Genomic DNA, 21538 nt, shown 5'->3' on the forward strand with positions numbered 1-21538 from the left:
TAGCACCAAAACCCATAGCAAGCAAAAAGATTGACTTTTGTGTAAGATCTCTCAAAGAGGAAGTGTCGTTATCCGTGGAGGAGGCTGAGTGCAAGACTTTATCCAACGACCATGAGATGGCCTTGGGAGGAGCATTTGGTTTCAATTTAACACAAGCCTTTGAGATCTTAATGAATAGCTCACTATTTAGTTCAATATGAAAAGCATATGTTATAGGTCTAGTTAGTGCTGATTTACATGAGGCTATAGTTGTATACCTCCTTGGAGTTATACTGAGCCCAAAGGACATAGCTCTGAATACGTAGGCCTTTATTGCCAGTTTGAAACCAAGGTAGGAGGTGAAGTGCCGACCTATCGGAAGATGGCAATAGGCATCAGTAAGATCTGTGGAGACGGTGTAGGCTCCCTTGGGTAGGGGAGTCCGTATTTGCAAGATATTCAGCATCTGGAACTTGTTCTCCAGAATGAAGAAATGGGGACAAGTTCGAAGAGTGTTCGAATCTTTCTTTGGTACTCAGAATAGCCACCCTTGAAAGTTCATGGATTTTGTGCAATGAATGACTCCCTTCCGGAGAAGATCATGTACATAATCCTCCAAGAATGGGGTTGTGTGTTGGAAGAACCTCTTGAACTGGGATGGTTTCTGTCTCCATTTCCAGCCTAGTCCCTTCGAGACTATGCTATGAGCCCAAGGATCTAACTTCCATTGATCCTTGAAAAAATAGTGTTCCCCTGCCAGAAGCTCCTCATAGTTGTTTAGAAGGACCTGCCGCTTTAAACGCTTTGCCTCTGCCTCTTTTACCTTTAGAGTGACCTTCATTTCCAGCCCTCTTTGCCACTAACAGTTTTCCACTGGAAGTGAATTTTTGTATTGGGTTTTTTAGAATACAGGGTTGAAGTCTGGAGACCGTGTTACATACTGCTGGAGAACCGTGTACACAGTCTGGGGGATAGTGGCAACTGAGGCTGTCATGTCTGGAAAGGTCTTCCTACCTTGAAAGGGTCTCCTAGACTTCTTGCCTTTAGGTTGAGGTCCTTCTTCAGGGGTGAATTTCCTCTTGGAGGATATACCCCACATTTGCATAAGGCTCTTATTCTCCTGAGCCGCTCTGTCCATCAGTTACTTGACCACCTTCTGAGGAAAGAGATCCTTTCCCCAGATGTTTGAGTCAATCAACCTTTTAGGCACATGCCTAATAGTGGCTGCGGCTAGTACGTGCTCTCTGCATGCTCTTCTGGCTAAAAAGAAAGCTTTTAGATCCCTGTGGAAGGTAGAAAGATGAGTCTTTGCCAGAGTTGGGAAGATATCTGATTTTTAATAGTTCCCAATCAGCATTTCCAAATAGGACTGGTGGGACAAAGAAGCTGATAGCCTCTCTTTGGCTCTAAATTCTGAGTTCAACAAAAATTCAGGAACTCGAGGCAACCTTTCATTGAACTGTTTGCCACCAATGTTCCTATCCAGTTTCTTGACTGTAAAGGTTTCTTGGACATCTTTCTAACTGTCTGATTCATAAGGGAGGGCTAGAGAGACAGGTTTGTGGTCTACCTTTGATTACTGCTTTCTTCATAGCCTCTAAACTTTTTGAGGCAAAGAGAAAGACAGTATTCTTGGGAGCAATAAAGGTGGCCTGTTTCCTGCCAATGACCGAAAGTTGAGTGTTGGTAAACACAGCTGTCTTTACCTTCCTTACCAGTAAGGTTTGAGCCATATTTTTGTCCAGGATGGTAGTCTCTTTAGGGATGGTATCATCCATTATGGACTCTTGGGAGTTCAGCCTTACATAGCAGTAAGGATGACTATCAATCGAGGGGTAGAATTCTAAGTCAGAGACATGTTTCAATCCCATACCTTCTCCAATGTGGAGGAAACCCTAGTGCCATATGGTCTGCATAGTGCTTGGGATTCTTTGCCGAGCAATCTGGAAGGCTCAATGCTGGTGGATCCTTGGAGTTAGGTGCCTGCTGGAGAGCCTCTATCTTCGCCTCTAAGGATGCTTGAGCTCTTTTATGTTCAGCATGGATATTTTCCATGAATGCCTTCATGGATGCCATAAGCCCAAAGTTACCAAGGAACAATGGTGTATTTGGAGTAAGAACAGGGGTAGAGGTGGAGCAGGGGCGGCAGATACAGGAATGGGGGATTGAGCCAAAGAAGTACTTGGCACTGTACTTAACTAGTGGACATCCAGGAACTCAGAGGCTTCTGTCGTCAGCAGGATTCTCTCTCTCTCTCTCTCTCTCTCTCTCTCTCTCTCTCTCTCTCTCTCTCTCTCTCTCTCTCTCTCTCTCTCTGTGTGTGTGTGTGTGTGTTGGCGTCCAGGCTCATCACCTGAAGAGCGTCCCGAACTTCATCACATGCTTGGTCCAGCTGTACCGGCGAGAGTTGTACCATCGGTATCTGGTAACCAATAACAGCAGTCACCTCTGCCTTGAGCAAGAGAAGTTCCTTGAGTTCCATTGAAGGAAGGTAAGGGGCACCTTGATGAGAGCTCTTCTGGAAGCCTCTCATCCTTTGACTAATGGTCTTCTAACCCTGCGCTTTCTTGTCCTGGGAAACGTTGGTAACGTGGAAACCAGTATATATAAGGTCCTTGCACTCACTGCAGTTAGTAGTAGGTTCCCACATAGCAAAGGAACCTTTGGAAACAAGGCACTCCTCATGCTTCCGGTAGGTCTTGTAGCCACAAGGCAACTTGACCCGCCTGGTGCAGGTTACCGTAGCACACTTCATGTCTTCTACAATCTGTAAATACAGAAAATTTTCAATAAGTACAAATGGAGTATTAAAGAATTTCTCATATCTTGTGTTATACAGGAAAATTTTGTAAAAGAAAATTTTCAATATAGTGTCCAAATTAGAAATTTACACCTACACAATCTATGGTTAAAGCTACACTAGGGTAGTAGGTTGGCCAGGGCAGCAGACGCCCATTGAAATACTACCGCGAGAGATTTATGGGGTCCTTTGACTGGCCAGACAGTACTGCATTGGATCCTTCTCTCTGGTTACGGTTCTTTCTCTTCGCCTACACATACACCGAATACTCTGGCCTATTCTTTACAGATTCTCCTCTGTTCTCATACACTTGACAACACTGAGATTACTAAACAATTCTTCTTCGCTCAAGGGGTTGACTACTCCACTGTATTTGTTCAGTGGCTACTTTCCTCTTGGTAAGGGTAGAAGAGACTCTTTAGCTATGGTAAGCAGCTCTTCCAGGAGAAGGACACTCCAAAATCATGCCATTGTTCTCTAGTCTTGGGTAGTGCCATAGCCTATGTACCATGGTCTTCCATTGTCTTGGATTAGAGTTCTCCTGCTTGAGGGTACACTATTCTATTTGATTTTTCTTCCACTTGTTTTGTTAAAGTTTTTATAGTTTATATAGAAAATATTTTAAAATATATTATTTTCCTTGTTTCCTTTCCTCACTGAGCTATTTTCCCTGTTTGGGCCCCTGAGCTTATAGCATTTTGCTTTTCCAATTAGGGTTGTAGCTTAGCAAGTAATAATAATAGAGCGGAAGGTCACGCCAAACAGCATAGAATTCCCTAAGAATTCAACAGGATTGCAGAATAGGGAGAAAGGATCACATCAACATAGCACCATTTTTTTCCCAAAGTTGGTGTAGTAGAAAATACATGGTGGTAAATTCGCATACCATCCGGCTGTGCCTAAGGCAGCAGCTATTTCTAGCGACCATGATCTATGAACTGCCCTTACATTACCCTTAGGAATGTCGACACAACGCGCCAGCGCCATTGGCAGGTCGGCAAAAGAGTGGATGATCCTATATGGAAACAGACCACTAGTAAGGGGAAAGGTACAGGTTAGTAGAGAGCCGTATACTATGGCTAGGGCACCATGAATTCGTAAATTCAAAGGAAATCCTGACAACTATGAGGTATCCAAATGACCAACTTTAGAGGAGAATGTTCCTTAGATATGGAAGAGGAAAAATATGCAGATGACTAGCTTAAGGCTGCAGCTAAGGCGGCAAAGGGGTTGGCTCTTATCTAATGACGGTAGAGAGGGGTACCCCCAACTTACTTAACTCCAAAGTTAGAAGAACTCAAGCCGGCAGGATTGGAAGTACAGCTAAAAGGAAAGTATTTTGGTCAGGGAGCTTCCAACCAGGCAAAGGAGTCAAGACTCCACAGCAAGAGATACATACTGTAGCTCAGGATGAGGAGCTGATGTCGGAGAACAGGCAGCTGCTAAGGCATCAAAGGAGAGCCCAGAAGGGGTTCTAGTTTCCTTGCCTAGATAGGGTTAGGCCACAAAAAAACCCACTATTCAGGCTAGTGTAGCTCATATAGCGGTTGAGGGATACTCAGATGCTAGGGAATGCAGACTAGATAAAGGAATTGTAGTTGCATAGACAGTGAAAAATTAATAACCTAACTGGGAAGGGAAAGAGGAAACTATGGTGGTCTGAGGCAGAGAGAGAAATAATCCAGGGAAGGATCAACAACTCGTCCACCCAGAGCCAGACTATATGATCCACAAGCCATCCTGTCCATCTATGTAGCAACTGAGGATAATTCAGATGCCAAGGAAGCCTGAACTGGAAGGGAACTAGATTCCACAGCAAGCAGGACAAGATGATCAAGAGGGGAAGGGAAAGGGAGGCTTACAAATGGGTAAGGCAGCACAGCAAGAAGACCCAAATGTAGTATTAGAACTAGTAAATGTCATTCCAAGGGATCTGCAGTAAGTAGGCACAGGTAATGAGTCCTCCCAACTGGCTGCCAGTAGGAAAGGAAGTCTAGCAATGGATAAGGTGACACGAAAGGAAGGTCTACCTGTCAATATTAGAAAAAGGTTGGTTTCGTTCTAAGGGATCAACAGATTGTAGACACAAGGAATAGGTCCCAACAACCAATGCCGCCTGGCCAGGCACTAAGGCTGAGTAGGTAAGTGAAATACTGTCGCCCAAACACAACTGTAAGACACCATCAACTGCTCCCAGAGAATACCTTCAAGTCTGCAGCTCCCTGCTATGACGTATCAGTAGCAAGGGAGGGGTGGCGACCTCATGAGAACCATGTGGTTACATGGTCAAAGGTGAGGGTGCATTTGTACATATTAACCTGTCTTAGCCAAGGGCTAAGAGTAGGGGGTTAGCCTAAGTCAAGACTGATGAAAGACAAGCATGCAAAATTTGGCAAAAGTCTAAACTATAATCATACCACCGTTGTAAAAGAATATATTTAACACACTTTTACAAGACTAGATAAGAATTAATATGCAATTCGGAGCAATTTGGAGACATGAGCCGCCGGCTTTGGCCATGCATCGGCCGCGTACAATTAACAGGCTCTTATTACAAAAACACAAGGGTGGAGACGCGAAATATCCACCAAAACTGGAAAAGGTACTCATTTTAAGCGATGAGGAAGAAGCAGAAGCATCGGTAGTCTCAAAATCACTTGTAAAACTTGAAAAAAGCAGATATTTCCCAATAGCAAATATTTGAAGATGGCATTACTAGAAGGAATAGCGAACATTTTTTCAGCACACTGGGATCTGAGTTGTAACGGCTCTTTTGGCCACATATCCAATCCTATCCCGTATCCTTTGAGACAAAGTTAACTTTATTTGGGGAAGTATAGCAGTGGTTTGTTTTAAACACGTTCCTGTTTCATACACAATATCTCTCGCGATATTCGCTCCAGGGGATGGAACTCTGTGATACTTGTTAGGTAAAATTCTTTGGTATATCATGCTCAGAAATATCCCAAGTGGAAAGCTACCTTTGAAGGACTTCCATCAAGCCAACATGGCTCGAGCCCAAAAAAGGTGATAGAACATTTGGATAGAGAAAGCAGAAATGTAGGACCGAATATGAATATGAGCAAAACTAAGATAATATTCAATAAAAATACAGAGACAACAAATAAGGCTTAAAGACAAACCTCTAGAGATTTTTAATGAATATACATACTTAAGGCTGTACAAATTTAGGTGCCATAACCTTCTGGGTACTGACATAGTCTGTTTAGAGTCGGGCTCCAGTGATCCGGTTTTAAATCGCCCATATTTGCCGGTAATGGGTGATGCCAGCCATTGGAGTCGTCGGTGGGAAAGGCTAACTACCCCCACTGACCAGTGTATGCCCACCTAAAGATAGGCAGCCTCTCTCTAATAGAGGACTAGTCCCTGCTGAAACCTCTTCACACGTTGAGCCACATGGGATAGGACTGACATCCTCTGATAAGAGGTGGATAACCGGCTTGCATCTTCTTTGCAAATCAACCCTTCCAATGACAACTGGGAGACTAAAGGACCATTCTACTGATATTAAAAAATCCAGTAATATGGTCAACATAAGGAAACTCCGAATCCTTTATGTTATCCAAATCCCAATAGATTCTAACTATGATGAGCTATATAGAGCATTTAAGAGTTATGGAATGATGTTGGAGATAAGAATGAAACTTAAAGGTGATAAATGGGATTCATGGGTATCTTATAATAGTCATGATGAAGTATTTAATGCCATAGGTATCAATATGCTGGTAAAAATTTATATTTCGAATAATAACAGTGCTTTGTGTAATAAGGTACCAACAGACTTGGACGTATACAGACCTGCTGACTGGTGTGAAAAAGATATTAATGTAGGCAAACCTTCTCAAAGAAAGCCAAAACCAGCAGTGTGGCTTGGTGCAGAGCCTATTTTAAAATTTTAAAATTTATAAATTCATATAGAAGAAAGTAGGAACCATCGCTCCAGGTGATCTATCTCACTTTGGAAAATATAATATCCTCATCCATGCCAAATCATCCACACAGTCTGTCATATTATCTAACCCAAAGACAAGCAGTGATGATATTAAATTAGATGTCAAACCTCACCTAAATTTTAGTTGTGAAAGGGGAGTTGTTTTCAATAGAGACCTGTATGAATTTACAGAAGAGGAGATACTGGTCGTGTGTCCATTAACAGTATGGAAGGTGTATCAAGTTCCTGGAACATCAATGAATATCCTTACTTTCCAGGATACTGATTTACCTTTCCATATTGTTCTTGAGAATGAAAGGATTAAAGTTTGACCTTTCAAACAGAAGCCATTACAGTTTTTCAACTGTTTTGAATTCGGACACCCTTCTAAAATTTGTAAAAACGAAAAATATGTAGCATTTGCTCCAACCTTACCTTGGAGAGAGTATACTTGAGGCTATGTGTTTGGACTGCAACTCAAATCATAAATCCCCCAATAGGAGCTGCAAATTATATAAGCTTGAAACTGCCGCCCTCAACAAATCTAATGTGGCGCACATAAGTATCGGATATGCCAAAAGACTACTGAATAAGGCAAAGGCATTTAAATCTAAAGGAAATTTACACCATGAGACATCAAATCCACATAGTACTGCCAGTAGTTCTAAGAAAAGTAATACAACATCGAATAATGAAGAACTGCATGACAAGGTAAGCATATTGCCCTCTGAGGCTTTACCATGGTGTATTAACACTGGGGAATTGCCTATTTTTGTACAACCTTCGTCCCCACTACCAACAATAGTACTATACTTTCTCAGGCCATATCCTTGCCTGATTTGACGGAGGTTCCACTTGAAACCAAGTTACCAGGTGCACCTGTAGTAGGGAAGGTGCAAAAACCTGGTAGCTCACGACATCATCTCTCTCACCCCCATTCCATAAGAAACATTTAAGATATGACATCAAATAAATATGAAGTTTTGTCTATTAATGTTTCTCATCAACCGTAAGACATTAAATAAATCAGAAATTCAAGTTGGGGTCCACCACCACCCTCTACAATTAGATCAAAAGGACAAAAATAAAAATACAAATGCAAAACCCAATCTATCAAGACCCTCTAATAAAACCACTGGGAAATAGTGTTAGATCCAAAATTGCTAATGGGAAGACTTCATCCAAGGTGTCTTGCAAAAAAATAAACAATATTTTTTCCTCCATTTTGCAATGGAATTGTCAGAGTTTAAGGGGCAAATATTCATGAGCACTCCATGATTATATGCCTACAGGGTCATAATACTGCTTGTACTTGCAAATGTATTAGTTGTAGGACACCGTATAATCACCAAGTAGGGAGCAATGGCGGAAGTCTCGTATACGTATATTGAGAGGTTCCCTAAATATCTTTGTCTATTCATACACCTCTGGAGGCAGGGGTTGTACAGACTGATATAGAAAGAAAATATATAATTTGCTCTCTGTACTTGCCTCCAAATGATAACATTACCTATGATTATTTAGTAGAGGTGATTCAACAACTCCCTCAGCCTTTTATTTTCATGGAGATTTGAATGGTAGACATCCTTTGTGGGGTGATGTTTTAGCAAACATGAGGGGCAATATTATATCCCCAATTATGGAAAATGAGCCCACACACTTTCATGTCCAGACAGTTACCTTGTCATGCATTTACCTATCAACCGCAAGCTCTAATTGCCTTCTCGTTTTCGATTGGAGGACATTAAATAATAGGCATACTAGTGAGCATGCACCAATCATTATAAACACGAACAATTGTCCACCTATACAGAGATCGCCATGATGGAATCTTTAGAAGGTGGACTGGGAAAGATTTCATGAGCTAAGCAAAATTGATGGGAATATAGAACACTAAGAATATTGATGATGCCATAGACATACTCAATGGTATTCTTCTTACAGCAGGAGTCTGTTCAATTACCAAAACAACCGGGTTATTTAAACGACGACCAGTCCACTGGTGGCCGTCAGAACTAACTGCCATACACAGAGCCAAAGAAGGTCTTTAACTCAATTTTGCAAATGTCGTACTGAGGTGAATTTAATTATATACAAGAAATTTTGAGCGCAGTTCTGTCATGCCATGAAAGAAGCTAGGCGCTAGTCTTGGATGTCTTTTGTTTCTTCCATTAACAGTAAAACACCACCATCTTCTGTGTGAAGGAAAGTAAAAAAGATAGTTGGCAAATTTACCACCAACCCACCACCAATGTTGAAAGTGAATGATCAGTATGTGACTGGAGCAACTGATCTTAGCAATTCCCTGGCTTATCATATTTCAAATATATCATGCAAGTGTGAAGCAGCTCCTGGTCACCAGTATAGGAGCATTAAAGAAAAGAAAATTTTAAATTTTGCAACAGGAAGGGAAGAATCATACAATTCTCCTTTTACTGAAAGAGAATTGATTCTGCACTTGCTACTTGTAATGATACAGCCCCTTGACCCGATGGAATTCCATATGCAATGATTAGACGTGTACCTCTTAATAACAAGTTATTTATTTTAAGCATTATTAATAGAGTATGGCAGGATCATAGTTATCCAAGTGTTTGGAATTTAACCCTTATTTTAGCCTTTTTAAAACTCGGTAAGGATAAGTATTTAGCAGCAAACTATTGACCAATTACATTGGTATCTTGCTTATGCAAGATTATTGAGATGATGGTCAATGCAAGACTGATATTGTACCTGGAAAAGAAGGGTATTTAGGAAAATGCACTCAAAGACTTAGCTTCCAAACTGCACCATGTAACAGCCTTTTTTTTTTTTACCTTGAAAAGGCATATGATACTGCATGGAGATATGGTATACTTAAAACCATTCATGAATTGGAATTAAGAGGAGAGCTGCCATTGTTCATTCAATCATTTATTTTTCAAGTGAGAATGGGGAAAACTCTATCAGCAAGGAAATGTCAGGAACAAGTTCCCCAGGGTAGTGTGCTAAGTGTAACCCTGTTCACAATGGCCATTAATGGAATATCATCCGTCATTCCCAAAAATATTCTCTCAACATTATTTGTAGATGATCTCTCTGTATCATTTGCTGGATCTAGAATGGCAATGGTTGAGAGAAAACAACTCTCACTGAACATAGTTATTCAGTTGGCTGATATGAATGGATTCAAGTTTTCGACAAGTAAAACTGTTGTCCATTTTTGTTGTATTCGGGGAGTACATCCAGACCCAGATATGTACATCAAAGGTCAACGTATCATGTGTAAGTGAAGCTAGATTTTTAGGACTGATATTTGATTGCAGGCTGACATGGGTTTCTCACTTCAAGGCGTCAAAAGTTAAATGTCTTGAGGCTCTTAATCTTTTGAAAGTATTGTCCCATACATTATGGCGGCAGACTGCAAAACTATTTTTAGAATTATACAAGGATTTAGTTTTTAAAAAAATTATTTATGGGTATGATATACTCCTCGGTCACCTCAAGCTGATTAAAGGTATTAGACTCAATACACCATGCTAGTATTAGATTGTCCATAGGAGTGTTTAGAACTTTGCCTATCCAGAATCTCCTTGTTGACACGGGAGAATTACCTTTAGATCCTTACCGAAATTCTTATATTGTTTGGTATTGGTTTAGGTTACAAAGACTTCCTAATTCTTTAACCTGTCAGACTGCAAATTTTGTAAGGCATTTTAGATATTTTGAATTACATCCAAAATCACTTCAACCTTATGGTTTTCCGGTAAAACAATTAATAAACAGTCTTGATGTAGCAAGAAATAGAGTTCTTTACATTTAGGATATCACCAACCCCTCCATGGAAATTACCTGAGATATCTTTTTGTAAATATTTTATGGGCATAAAAAAGATCTTGACAGAATTAGAAGTCGGGTCTCTTTTTATGGAACATGTCGAAGAACATGTATATGCTGATGGCTCTAAATCTAATGCTGGCGTTGGATTTGGAGTATATAGTAGTTCTTTTAATTGTAGAGGTGCACTTCCTCTAGTAACTTCCATATTTACTGCCAAGCTATATGGCATACTAACCGCTATTGAGAAAATAGCATTGAAAGTGGAGGGCAATTTTACCATTTTTGGTGATCGAAGAAGTGCTCAACAAGCTTTTAGAAGTTTTTAATTTTAGCAACCCTTTAGTTTTTAAAGACTTTTAAGTGGCTTTTGATTATTGGCCTGAAATGTGTACAAGTTCGATTTTGTTGGGTTCCGGTGCATGTAGGTGTGTCTTGAAATGAAGAGGCAGATTCATTGGCAAGGAAGGCTGCAGCTAAATTGCTACCAAGAAAGTATCCCATTGTCCGAAATGATTTTTTACCTATAATTAAATTTTTATTTTTTAATGATTAGCAACAGCATTGGGATCGTTTAATTTAAAATAAGATAAGATATATCCCCTTGAAGATGTAACATGATTCCTCGAAAGTGGAAGACTACTCTTTGTCGTCTGCGCATTGGACACGCGGATGACACATAAGTTTCTGCTAACTGGCTAATGCCAACCATATTGCGATGACAGTTTGATACCCTTGACAGTGAGGCCTTTGTTGACTGAATGTCCCACTTATAGCATGGAAAGAAATAGATATCTGTTTGAGGCTCAAGGTGAGGATGGCAGGTTCATCCTTGCCAAGATTCTTGGACGTGTCGTACAATGGTAGCAGCAATTTTAGATTTATTTCAGAAACCAGTCTTCTGAAAGTTATGATGACGTATTTGCTTTAATGGTTTTAATTAAATATCCTTTTATTATTTATTTTAATAAACGATATCCTTCAAAAAATCCTTGGTCTATGAGCAACCAACAATGTATACAAAAGGAAAGTCGCCCTTCCGACTTTGGAGCTATAAAAATAGACATAAAATTTTCCCTTTAGCATGGAAGAGCTTTTGTCAGCCTTATATACAAAAAGCATCACATATACATTTTCTTTGACTTGGAGAATGCATACAATTCTATTTGGAGACCCAATATTCTTCAAGCTATTCATGGAATTTGATTACGAGGGGAACTTCCAATGTTTATTAGATCTTTCCTTAAAAAACATCAATTTAAAGTTAAAGTAGGGAATATATTCTCATCAATTTATGATTAAGAGGAGAACGTTCCACGAGGCAGTGTCCTTAATGCAACATTATTTGCCTTATCCTTAAGGGGCATTTGTTCTGTAATCCCTTATAAAATCATGCACACCTGATTTGTTGATGACCTCTTTATCTGTTTTGCAGTATCCCAAATGGCTGTTACCAAAAGAAAGATTGATAAAATAGCAGAATGGGCTGCCAAATGAGTATTTGTTTTCATCCTCGAAAACTGTGGCAATGAATTTTTGCCGTCCAGGGGATTTTCATCCTGACCCTGACTTATACATATATGGGTGAAGAATTTCTTACAAAAATTAAACATCATTGTTAGGGTTGTTATTTGACAGTAATTCAACATGGGTTCCTCAAATTAAAAAGTTGAAAGTTAGATGTATTCAGTCTCTTAATTAGATTAGAGATTTATCACATACTTCTTGAGTTGCTGATCGAAACACCTTTTAATTCTTTACAAAGCATTAATTGCTTCTAAAGCATATGGCTGGGAAATATATTCTTTAGCAACAAAAACAATATTGGTACCATTAGACTATGTAGGCAATGCTGGAATAAGACTAACCAGTGGAGCTTTTAAGTCATCATCCATATCTAGAAATGCCTTTGGAGCTACACCTGTCATTGCAGGTTCGATACTGATTTAGACATCACTCGCATGTGAAAATATTTTTAATGTTAGACGTAATACTTTTTATGATAATCACCCTAGATACCCTAAACGTTAAGTGTATGTAGCTTTAAGAACCTTAGAGGACTTGAAATTCGCCAAGGGTAAAATTTTACCTGTAGAGTACTCTAAAGTACCTCCATTGAATCTACCCTTTGTAGATATCTGTAAATGTATTTTGGATTTAGAACGAGAAACAATTTTGCGGATGAACCCAAGTTCAGCGCTTTTACAGCTGAATGTTAAGCTCTTTTAATGCCAGTAAAGGAAATGTCCCTGCTACCTCCGAAAGATTGCTATATTTTTCAACTCCTTAAGTGTATTGATGGTAATGAACCACTTCAATTCATGGCACCCAATAATAGTAGAGATTCTTGAATGGCTATATCTACTTGGGAATAGTTCCTGCTTCTTTTGTTATAAAAGGAAATGAGAAGTGGACTCTCTGGCAAAGTACGCAGTTCATAGCTATACAGTTTAAGAAATAACTTTATGGTACCTGCAAAACATATGTACTCGTAATTCAGTCTGTACTTCGAAAAAATTGGAACTTTGATTGAGAGTTGGAGAATCAGAAAATTATTGAAATTAAGTCATCTTGCCCATGGACATATTTTAACATGCAAAGGTCAAAAAGGTGGTGTTGTGGTGAATGAAATTTGGTCACACTAGATTGATGCACAGCTTTTTGATGAGTGGAGAACATCAGCCATTCTGTGAAGATTGTTTGGTGCCATTAACTGTGAAGCATATATTAACCGAGTGTCCAAATTGATTGACCGAGAGATTGCGCCATTTTCATAATTGCAAGGATAGCAATGGTATATACATTCCATCAAAAGTTTTTGTACCGGAATGCATTGTGGATTGCTCTTTTAAGTTTCTTATGGAAGCTAATTTATTTAATAAGATATAATAATTATTTGAAATAAGAAATTTATGGTAATTGTTAACTAAATTTTTTGGCATCAATGACCATTGCTGTTACGATGCCAGACAATATTTATTATCAATCAATCAATTGTAAGGATAGCAAGGGAATCTACATTTTCTCAAAAATTTTGGGACCTGAATGCAATGTGGATTGCATTTTTAGGTTTCTTGTGGAGACTAATTTATTTAATAAAATATAATTTTTGTTTGAAATGAAAAATATATTATAATCGTTAACTAATTGTTGTTACGATGCCAAATGTCTAATAATAAAATCATTGTAGTGAAAATTGTTGCCAAGTACAACAACAGTCGAATTGATGACAATTGAGTTGCGGTAAAGCAAAGCCTACGTTACTTAAGAGTGTGGTCTGAAATGCTTCTCATCTGATGGTGACAGTGACATTATTGGATACTGTGATGCAGATTGGGCTAGGGACATCATGATAAAAGATCTACATCCAGTTTGCATTCATGCTAGCCATAGCCCCTGTGAGTTGGAAGAGTAAGAAGTAGCCATGTGTGACGCTGTCATTAGCTGAGGCAGATTACATTGGTGTATGTTCGGCTGCACATGAAGCAGTGTGGTTGAGATTGTTGATGAGTGGACTGGGGATCTTGTCACCCAAGGAACCCACCATACCGTTTGATGACTATCAGTCACCAGTTGCTATGACAAAGTCTCCCCAGTATTATGTCTGAGTCAAAACACACAGACATTAAGTTCCATTATATCAGAGAAAACGTTGATAGGGGACCTGTAGTGTTGTCATACTGTCATACTGATGACATGATTGCCAAGGAACTCTCAGAGAAACATTTTAAATTTATGTAACTTGTGAATATTGTCTAGGGGCCTTAGGTGGTAAAGACACATGATAAGACTGATGTGCTAGTTACCTCTTCTCTCTAGATTTGGTTTTTGTGCATCAGTGCTGGCATAATTTCATTTCATAGTGTTTGTCAAGATCTGAAAATATTTGTGGAATATGTTTGTAGGATCAAATTATCTAAAGATTTTTCTCTTGTTTCTTCCTAACATGTATTTGGGAAGGATTGTTGGTATGCAAATACCATGTTCATTGGAGCTTTCCAGTCTTTGAAAAACAAGCACCTCCTTGCCTTATTACAGTATATAAAGGCTAAACCACTTCCCCTAACTATTATTAGATTGTCAAACTCTCTGACACGTCAAAGACCAGTGAAGGAAATCCAAACTAGGCCATAAGAAAATCTCCCTAACTACATAGTAGTTGAAACTCAAGGTTTGATATAGCCAATGACTAGGACAAGATAACAGCATGGCTATGCTAATATAGAATGAGTTTTCATTCCATCCCCCGACATTTATTCATTAATATTATATTCAGTCGCATGAGAGATACAAAGGGTTTACCTTTAGTACATAGGAAAAACTGTCTTGGGAACGGAGGCTAACTCTGCCCCGATCGTGTTATTACATTTACAAACAGTGTATATCAAGTTGAAATTCATAAAAAAGGACCAATGAATTAGTCTGGGATATCCGTCTCATGGGTTATTATTATTGTTATTATTATTATTATTATTAGTAGTAGTAGTAGTAGTAGTAGTAGTTGTAGTAGTAGTAGTATTGATAATACTTGCTAACCTACAACCCTGGTTTGAAGAGCAATATGCTTTATAGCCCAAGGGTTCCAACAGGAAAAATAGTTCAGTGATAAAAGGAAATAAGGAAATAAACAAACTATAAATAGCAGCAACACCAAAACAAATCTTTCATATATAAACTATAAAAACTTGAAAAAAAAGAAGAAAAGAACTAAGATAGAATACGAGTAGTGTGCCGAGCAGGATAGTGGAAGACCATGGTAAAGAGGCTATGACACGACCCAAGAAATATAACAATGGTTCCATTTTGGAGTATACATCTACTAGAAGAGCTGCTTACCATAGCTAAAGAGTCTCTTCTACCCTTACCGACTGGAAAGTAGCCACTGAACAATTACAGTGCAGTGGTTAACCCCCTGAGTGAAGAAGAATTGTTTGGTAATTTTATTGCTGTGATTTATATGACTACAGAGGAGAATGTAGAAAAAACAAGCCAGACTATTCGGTGTATGTATAGGCAAAGGGAATGTGAGCTCTAACCAGAGAGAAGGATCCAATGTAATATTGTCTGGCCAGTCAGAGGACCCAATAACTCCCTAGTGGTATTATCTCAACGGGTGTCTGGTACCTCTAAAAACATAATAATTCACCAAATAACTTGATGTGTATTAGTCATAAGTTCATTGCATAAATGTATTCCAAACCCTTGCTGAACATAACTGAGTTAGTTTTCTAAATCTTCATAAAATAGAAGGTTAGCAAGCTAGGTGAAATACAAAGTCCAATTAACACAATTACTACACATTGGAATCAAACCCCACACACATCAAATGAAAGACAATGTCTATATCAATCCTGCCCCCAGACACACTTGTGCAAAAGCTTGAAACAGAAAGGAATGGAAGTAACAAAATATTTGTACCTAAAATCTCACCATGCAGTCACAACAACTAATGTAGAACGTGTGTATGCTGATGACTGTAAGACTAATCACCCTATAACTTTAGTCTGGATATCAAGACATAGTGTCAAATAGATATATGACACCGTGTTAACATTCGTAAGAAATGAAACATAAATAATATGGTAAGCCTAAACATTTATAACACAGACATGAAAATGAAAATCTCAATGTATTGGACCCATATCCATGTGCCAAAAATAGTGAACAATTCTCAGCTATGCAAGTTCAAAACAAAGAACCATGATTTAGACTAGGTAAACAACATGAGCGGCCAAACTTTGAAGAAGCAAGGGAAAAAAGGATGAAGTTTTCAAGCTAAACCTGTTCCCATGCTATCCTGAAACCATCAATAAGGGACTTCATGCGATGAGAGAAAGAAACTAAAATTATAGACAACACTGAGACAATTTTTTTCACATTTATTACATGAATTACTAAATCAGAGTATTTTTTTTCTTACATTTATTACATTGATCTATTGCCAAGAATAATGAATAACTAAATCAGAAGTTGACCAACTGTACTTAAGGTTGAATTTATCGAACTTGAGGTTAAGGAGGATTGCTGACCATTTGGTACTAGAAGTGTGTAGTGAAGAATGTCCTCAATTGTTCGGCGACAAATTCAAAAGATGGCAGTTGGTACATACAAGTGACCAGAGGTCCTCGGCTCTAGTACTACAATAGTATTGGTTCTCGATGTTTAGTCATCATTTCTTTGACGTATTTTAGCATAAGAGCTGCTTTGACGGATTCAGTATATCTTGAATATATAGGTCTTCCTTTTACTTACTAAGTCCATGCTGTGTAATTTGATACTCTGGCCCTGGATCAGAGAGAAGAATATTTATTTAATATTTTCTTGTCATTTTGGATTTCCTGTTCCAGCCTTTCACATAAAAGTTCTTGGAAACCACAAAGCATAACTAGACCGCAGACCTCCGCCACGACAGCTTATTTCTCGACCTTTTGCTCGACCTTGACTTTGACCTGTTGACCTAGGACTTTCAAAATCAAATCACTTACACGTCTCATAGCAATTAATCCATGAAAGTTTCACTACTCTATGAGTAAAGGTGTGACCTCTGCTGTGGCAGCTTATTTATTGACCTTTTGCTCAACCTTGACCTTGACCTTTGACCTAGGACTTTCAAAATTGAATCACTTCCACGTCTCCACATAATAACTAATCACTGAGAGTTTCACTACTCTATTAGTAAAATTGTGGCCAGAAATTTGTTCACATTCAAACGAGCAAACGGGCGAAAACATAACCTCTCCAACTTCGTTGGTGGAGGTAATAACCAAAGAAACATATACAAACATTTGAGGCAAAGCAGAATTTAGATATTAAAGTTTAGATTTCTTTTCTTTCTAGCTCTGAGCTGGACTTATATTGACATTTATACCCCAAAATTAGAAGATTCCTTTCAATATCAGTATCAGTATCATTGTGGCAAGAGTTGAATATGGTTGTATTTTGCTTTGGTCGTACATCCTTTGAAATTGCAATGTTTTCTATGCTTTGCTGCATACCAGTTAAGATTTGTGATAATCTTTTGAATTTTAGAAAACTTTTGAATTTTTCCTAATAATTTTTGAAAAATAATTTCTTTACAAATCCATATTTTAGTGAGACGTACATCTAGTAAAGATGTTGAAGCTACCCTTTGATTAAAATTTTTTAAGGAAGTTAAATGGTAAACAGGCTGCTGGTTTATATATTTTCTCGAGATTGAGTCCCTAGTCTATTGTAGGGGTCAGATATAATGATAATCATAAGGAACAAAAATACTATGACCTCTCCACCATCCATCCTCAACATGTACCCACACCATCTTAGTCGTGACACTCTTATCACCCCTTTACTATGCCTGCCATTCTTCTTATCGCATAATTTTCCAATCTTTCAAGCATTGATATTCCATTATCCACCTCTGCATTCTCATCTCTGTTCTCTCAAGCTTTGCTTCCTCTTTATGTCTTAGAACCCATGTTTCCAATCCATACATTAACACAGTTCTTATTACTGTGCTGTAGATCTTGACATTAAGCTTGATTGTCATTTTCTTATCACATACCACTCCTTTTACCTCCCTTCACTTCCCCAAGGCTGCTTGTATCTTATTCTTAACATCAGCCTCACACCCTCCCTCCTAACTTACAGTAGATCCCAAGTGTCTAAATTTTTCCCCCTGTTTTATAACCGAGCCTCTACGTTCATGCATAGCTATCCTGTCCCTTGGTTGTCCATATTATTCAGTCCAAAGGAAATAAATAAAGAATTGGAAAATGTGTCCTCATAAATCAGTCAGTCATTGTAGCTGACAGTTATAAGGGTTAGTGGAAGTCGTTGTAGCTGATAGTTATAAGGTGTTAGTGGAAGGATGATATTCATAACTTCTAGCACTTCGAGTTGTATTGTCATGCATTTTGGTAAAGAGAAATAATTTAGCCTTTGAATAAGATAGATTAAGGTTATGCGCATGTTTCTGATTTTGTATCAATGTCATTGATTTATTTTTATTGTATGTATACATTATATTTTTTTAATTCAAATCTTTTTTCTCAAATTTAATCAAGGGAGAAGTTCAACAGCATCCAGATTATGGAATTGAAGTGATTCCTGCTTATATTGAATTAGCCAAAGAGAAACTAGGAGGTCCCTTTGAAGCCAATTCTGTAGCATTTATTTCAGTGAATGATCTACTTATTCAAGAAGGGCTTGCATTACCTAGCATGTAAGTACATACGTTTTAATAGGTGATTACTTGAAAGTGGAAAAAATGGTAGTGATTCTAGAATCAAATTGACAATGTAATGGCAAGTAATGAACATTTATAGAGTTGATAGAAGCTTCTTTTCTTCTCAGTAATATTAAGGGATATTCTTTAGTAGCCAATAAAAGTATTGCTGATATCTTTTTAGGTTTAATATATGCGTCTTGTTCAGGTAATACTTTTTGGTGAGTATTTTTACTTGTAAATTTAATAGTTATTTCTTACCATTTATTTGGCAACCTTTCACTTTTGGCACTAGTTATTCTTGCTGTTTTAATACTAGTTTTCTTGCCTTTTTTCTAGTTATTTGGCATAAGAGTTTATGGCAATAAGTTATCTCTCCATAGCTTTGTGCATTTAATTATTGAATCTTGATTTATTTCAGTGCTGTTGAATATTAAGTGTTTTAATTTTTCATTTTAGATATTGATATATTAAAGGTTCCCGGTGTATTTAAATGTAAAATATATCTATATATATATATATATATATATATATATATATATATATATATATATATATATATATAAAAGTTTTAAAAATTTGTCCATAAGTATTTGGCTATTTTGTGCCCAATAAAATAATTCCTTATATTTCTTTTATCCAAATGTTTTTGGGTTAATGTGTTGTGTGGACTAAAAGAACTTTAGATTGGAAGGTTAGAAGTGGGAATCCAATACGACAAGAAAATTATTTAGTATATATATCTACTAAGTGGGAAAATATGCAGACAAAGAAGAAGAAGATATATCTACTAAGGCACTTCCCACAATTTGGGATAGCTGACATAAAAAAGGGGGAACTTTCTTCTCTTCGCTCTTCCCAGCCTGACGAGGGATCCATTTGAGTTTGGTTGGTAATGCTAGGGTGCCACAGCTCACCCTACCCGGTTATCCACCACACATGAAGTTTCATACTTAGAATCCCATACTGCCGTACTTCAGCGGCCACCAAGGTGACCGGTGGAAGCAGCAGGGCCTATTAGAACTGCGTCACAATTGCTCGCCATTCATTCTTATTTCTAGCATGCTCTTTTGCCTCTCTCACGTCTATCCTCCTATCACCTAGAGCTTTTTTCACTCCATCCATCCACCCAAACTTGGTTTTTCTCTTTTACTTCTCCTATCAACTCTGGAATTCATCACCTTCAGCGGACGAGAATTTTTCATTCTCTATATGGCCAAACTACCTCAACACATTCATATCCACTTTAGCTGCTAATTCATTTCTTACACCTACTCTCACCCTCATTACTTTGTTAGTAACCCTATCTAATTGACATACACCAGCCATACTCCTTAGACACTTCATCTTGAATACATTCAATTTCTGTCTCTCCGTCACCCTCATTCCCCCAAACTCTGATCCGTACATCACAGTTAAGGACCAAAAAAATATCAAAGTAATATTATCCACCCCATTCTAGGGCCAGTGTATCATGGTGCACATCGCCGACTTACTGAGTATAAGGAAAAACCCATGGATCTAGGCTCTTTTGAGTCCATTACAGCACCTCTCATGTTCAATATGTCGGACACACGATGACACATTACCGAGAACCAACACTAGTACCAGAGCTGAGTTAACCTGGTTACTATTATGTTTTGAATTTGTTGGTGAGAGGATGTTCTTTTTCTGCATGCTCCCGGTACCTGAGAATCAGGCATCCTCTTTAACCTTTATGTTAGGAACAGTACTGTTAGTTAACTTCCAATTTTGATATTCTTTAATTTTAGCGATAGAGTTAACGTTGAAAATGTACCAAATTTCCACATCTCTGAGTGGTGTTTACTTTGAGATTTTACACTCACTGTATGAAGTAACTTGGGTTGTTTCACAACAGCATTGGCACAGGTTTATCTTTAAAAGTCGTCCTTTTTTTTTGCAGTACTACTTTTGAGTTTTAACTTAGTTGATCATATTGTTTGCTGAATCCAAGTCATGGGTCTTAGTTCCATAATCGGTAATTGCTTATGTTTTTTGTGTACGACTGATACATTCCGTTTTTCATATAATTTTTTTCTTCCATCTTTTTGATGAATTTTTTTTTATACTATCTCCTCTTCACTTATGATTGTTATCTCGTTTTCATATTTATTAGTTAACTCAAGTCTCGATGTCTAGGGTAAGTTTTAGACTAAAGTCTAAAACTCATGTGCTGCTTACGTTTTTGTGACCGCATAGGAATTTTTAGGTTAAAGTATTTTGCTACCACTTTGCATTGTGATTCAAGTTTTTATACTAGAGCATTTGGTAGCAGGGTTGATAGAGCCTTGCCTTTCATGTGATGTCTGGGTTCTTAATTCCAATGTGGTGCAATTGCAGATATTTGACTCAGCAATTTTAATCAGCAGGCTAATATTTCATTACATAAACATTAGATGCTAACCTTAAGCAAGGGATATGAATATTTTATGCCTTGAACTTATAACTAACACACAAACACTCATCATTGGGTTTTTGGGGCAATTAACCCACTGCTAGATAAGATAAAGTTGAATGGTAGACATCCTTTAGCAAATACAATTGTGGAAAATGAAGATTTGGGACTCAATAATACAGGAGAGTCCATGCACTTTCATGTTCTGACAGGTACTTTGTCATGCATTGACCTTTCAATTGCAAGCTCTAACTGCCTTCTGTATTTTTATTAGAGAAGGTTAGATGATTGGCATAGCAGTGATCATGCACCAATTATTAGAAACACCAACAATAATTCACCCTTACAGAGATCGCCACAATGGAACCTTGA

At 38.0% G+C, this 21538-nt stretch overlaps 1 protein-coding gene across 1 annotated transcript in view; it reads left to right on the forward strand.

The window, feature by feature from the left end:
* The window catches only part of LOC137641382 (RING finger protein 17-like), a 1982860-nt gene that overhangs the window by 1559063 nt on the left and 402259 nt on the right, over positions 1 to 21538 (forward strand). Inside the window, exon 26 of the mRNA XM_068373901.1 lies at positions 18590 to 18747. Coding sequence (XP_068230002.1) covers positions 18590 to 18747 — 158 coding nt within the window. The remainder of the gene's footprint in view (positions 1 to 18589; positions 18748 to 21538) is intronic.

The sequence above is a fragment of the Palaemon carinicauda genome, chromosome 5, assembly GCF_036898095.1.
Source record: "Palaemon carinicauda isolate YSFRI2023 chromosome 5, ASM3689809v2, whole genome shotgun sequence".
In the NCBI taxonomy this organism is placed as follows: Eukaryota; Metazoa; Arthropoda; class Malacostraca; order Decapoda; family Palaemonidae; genus Palaemon; species Palaemon carinicauda.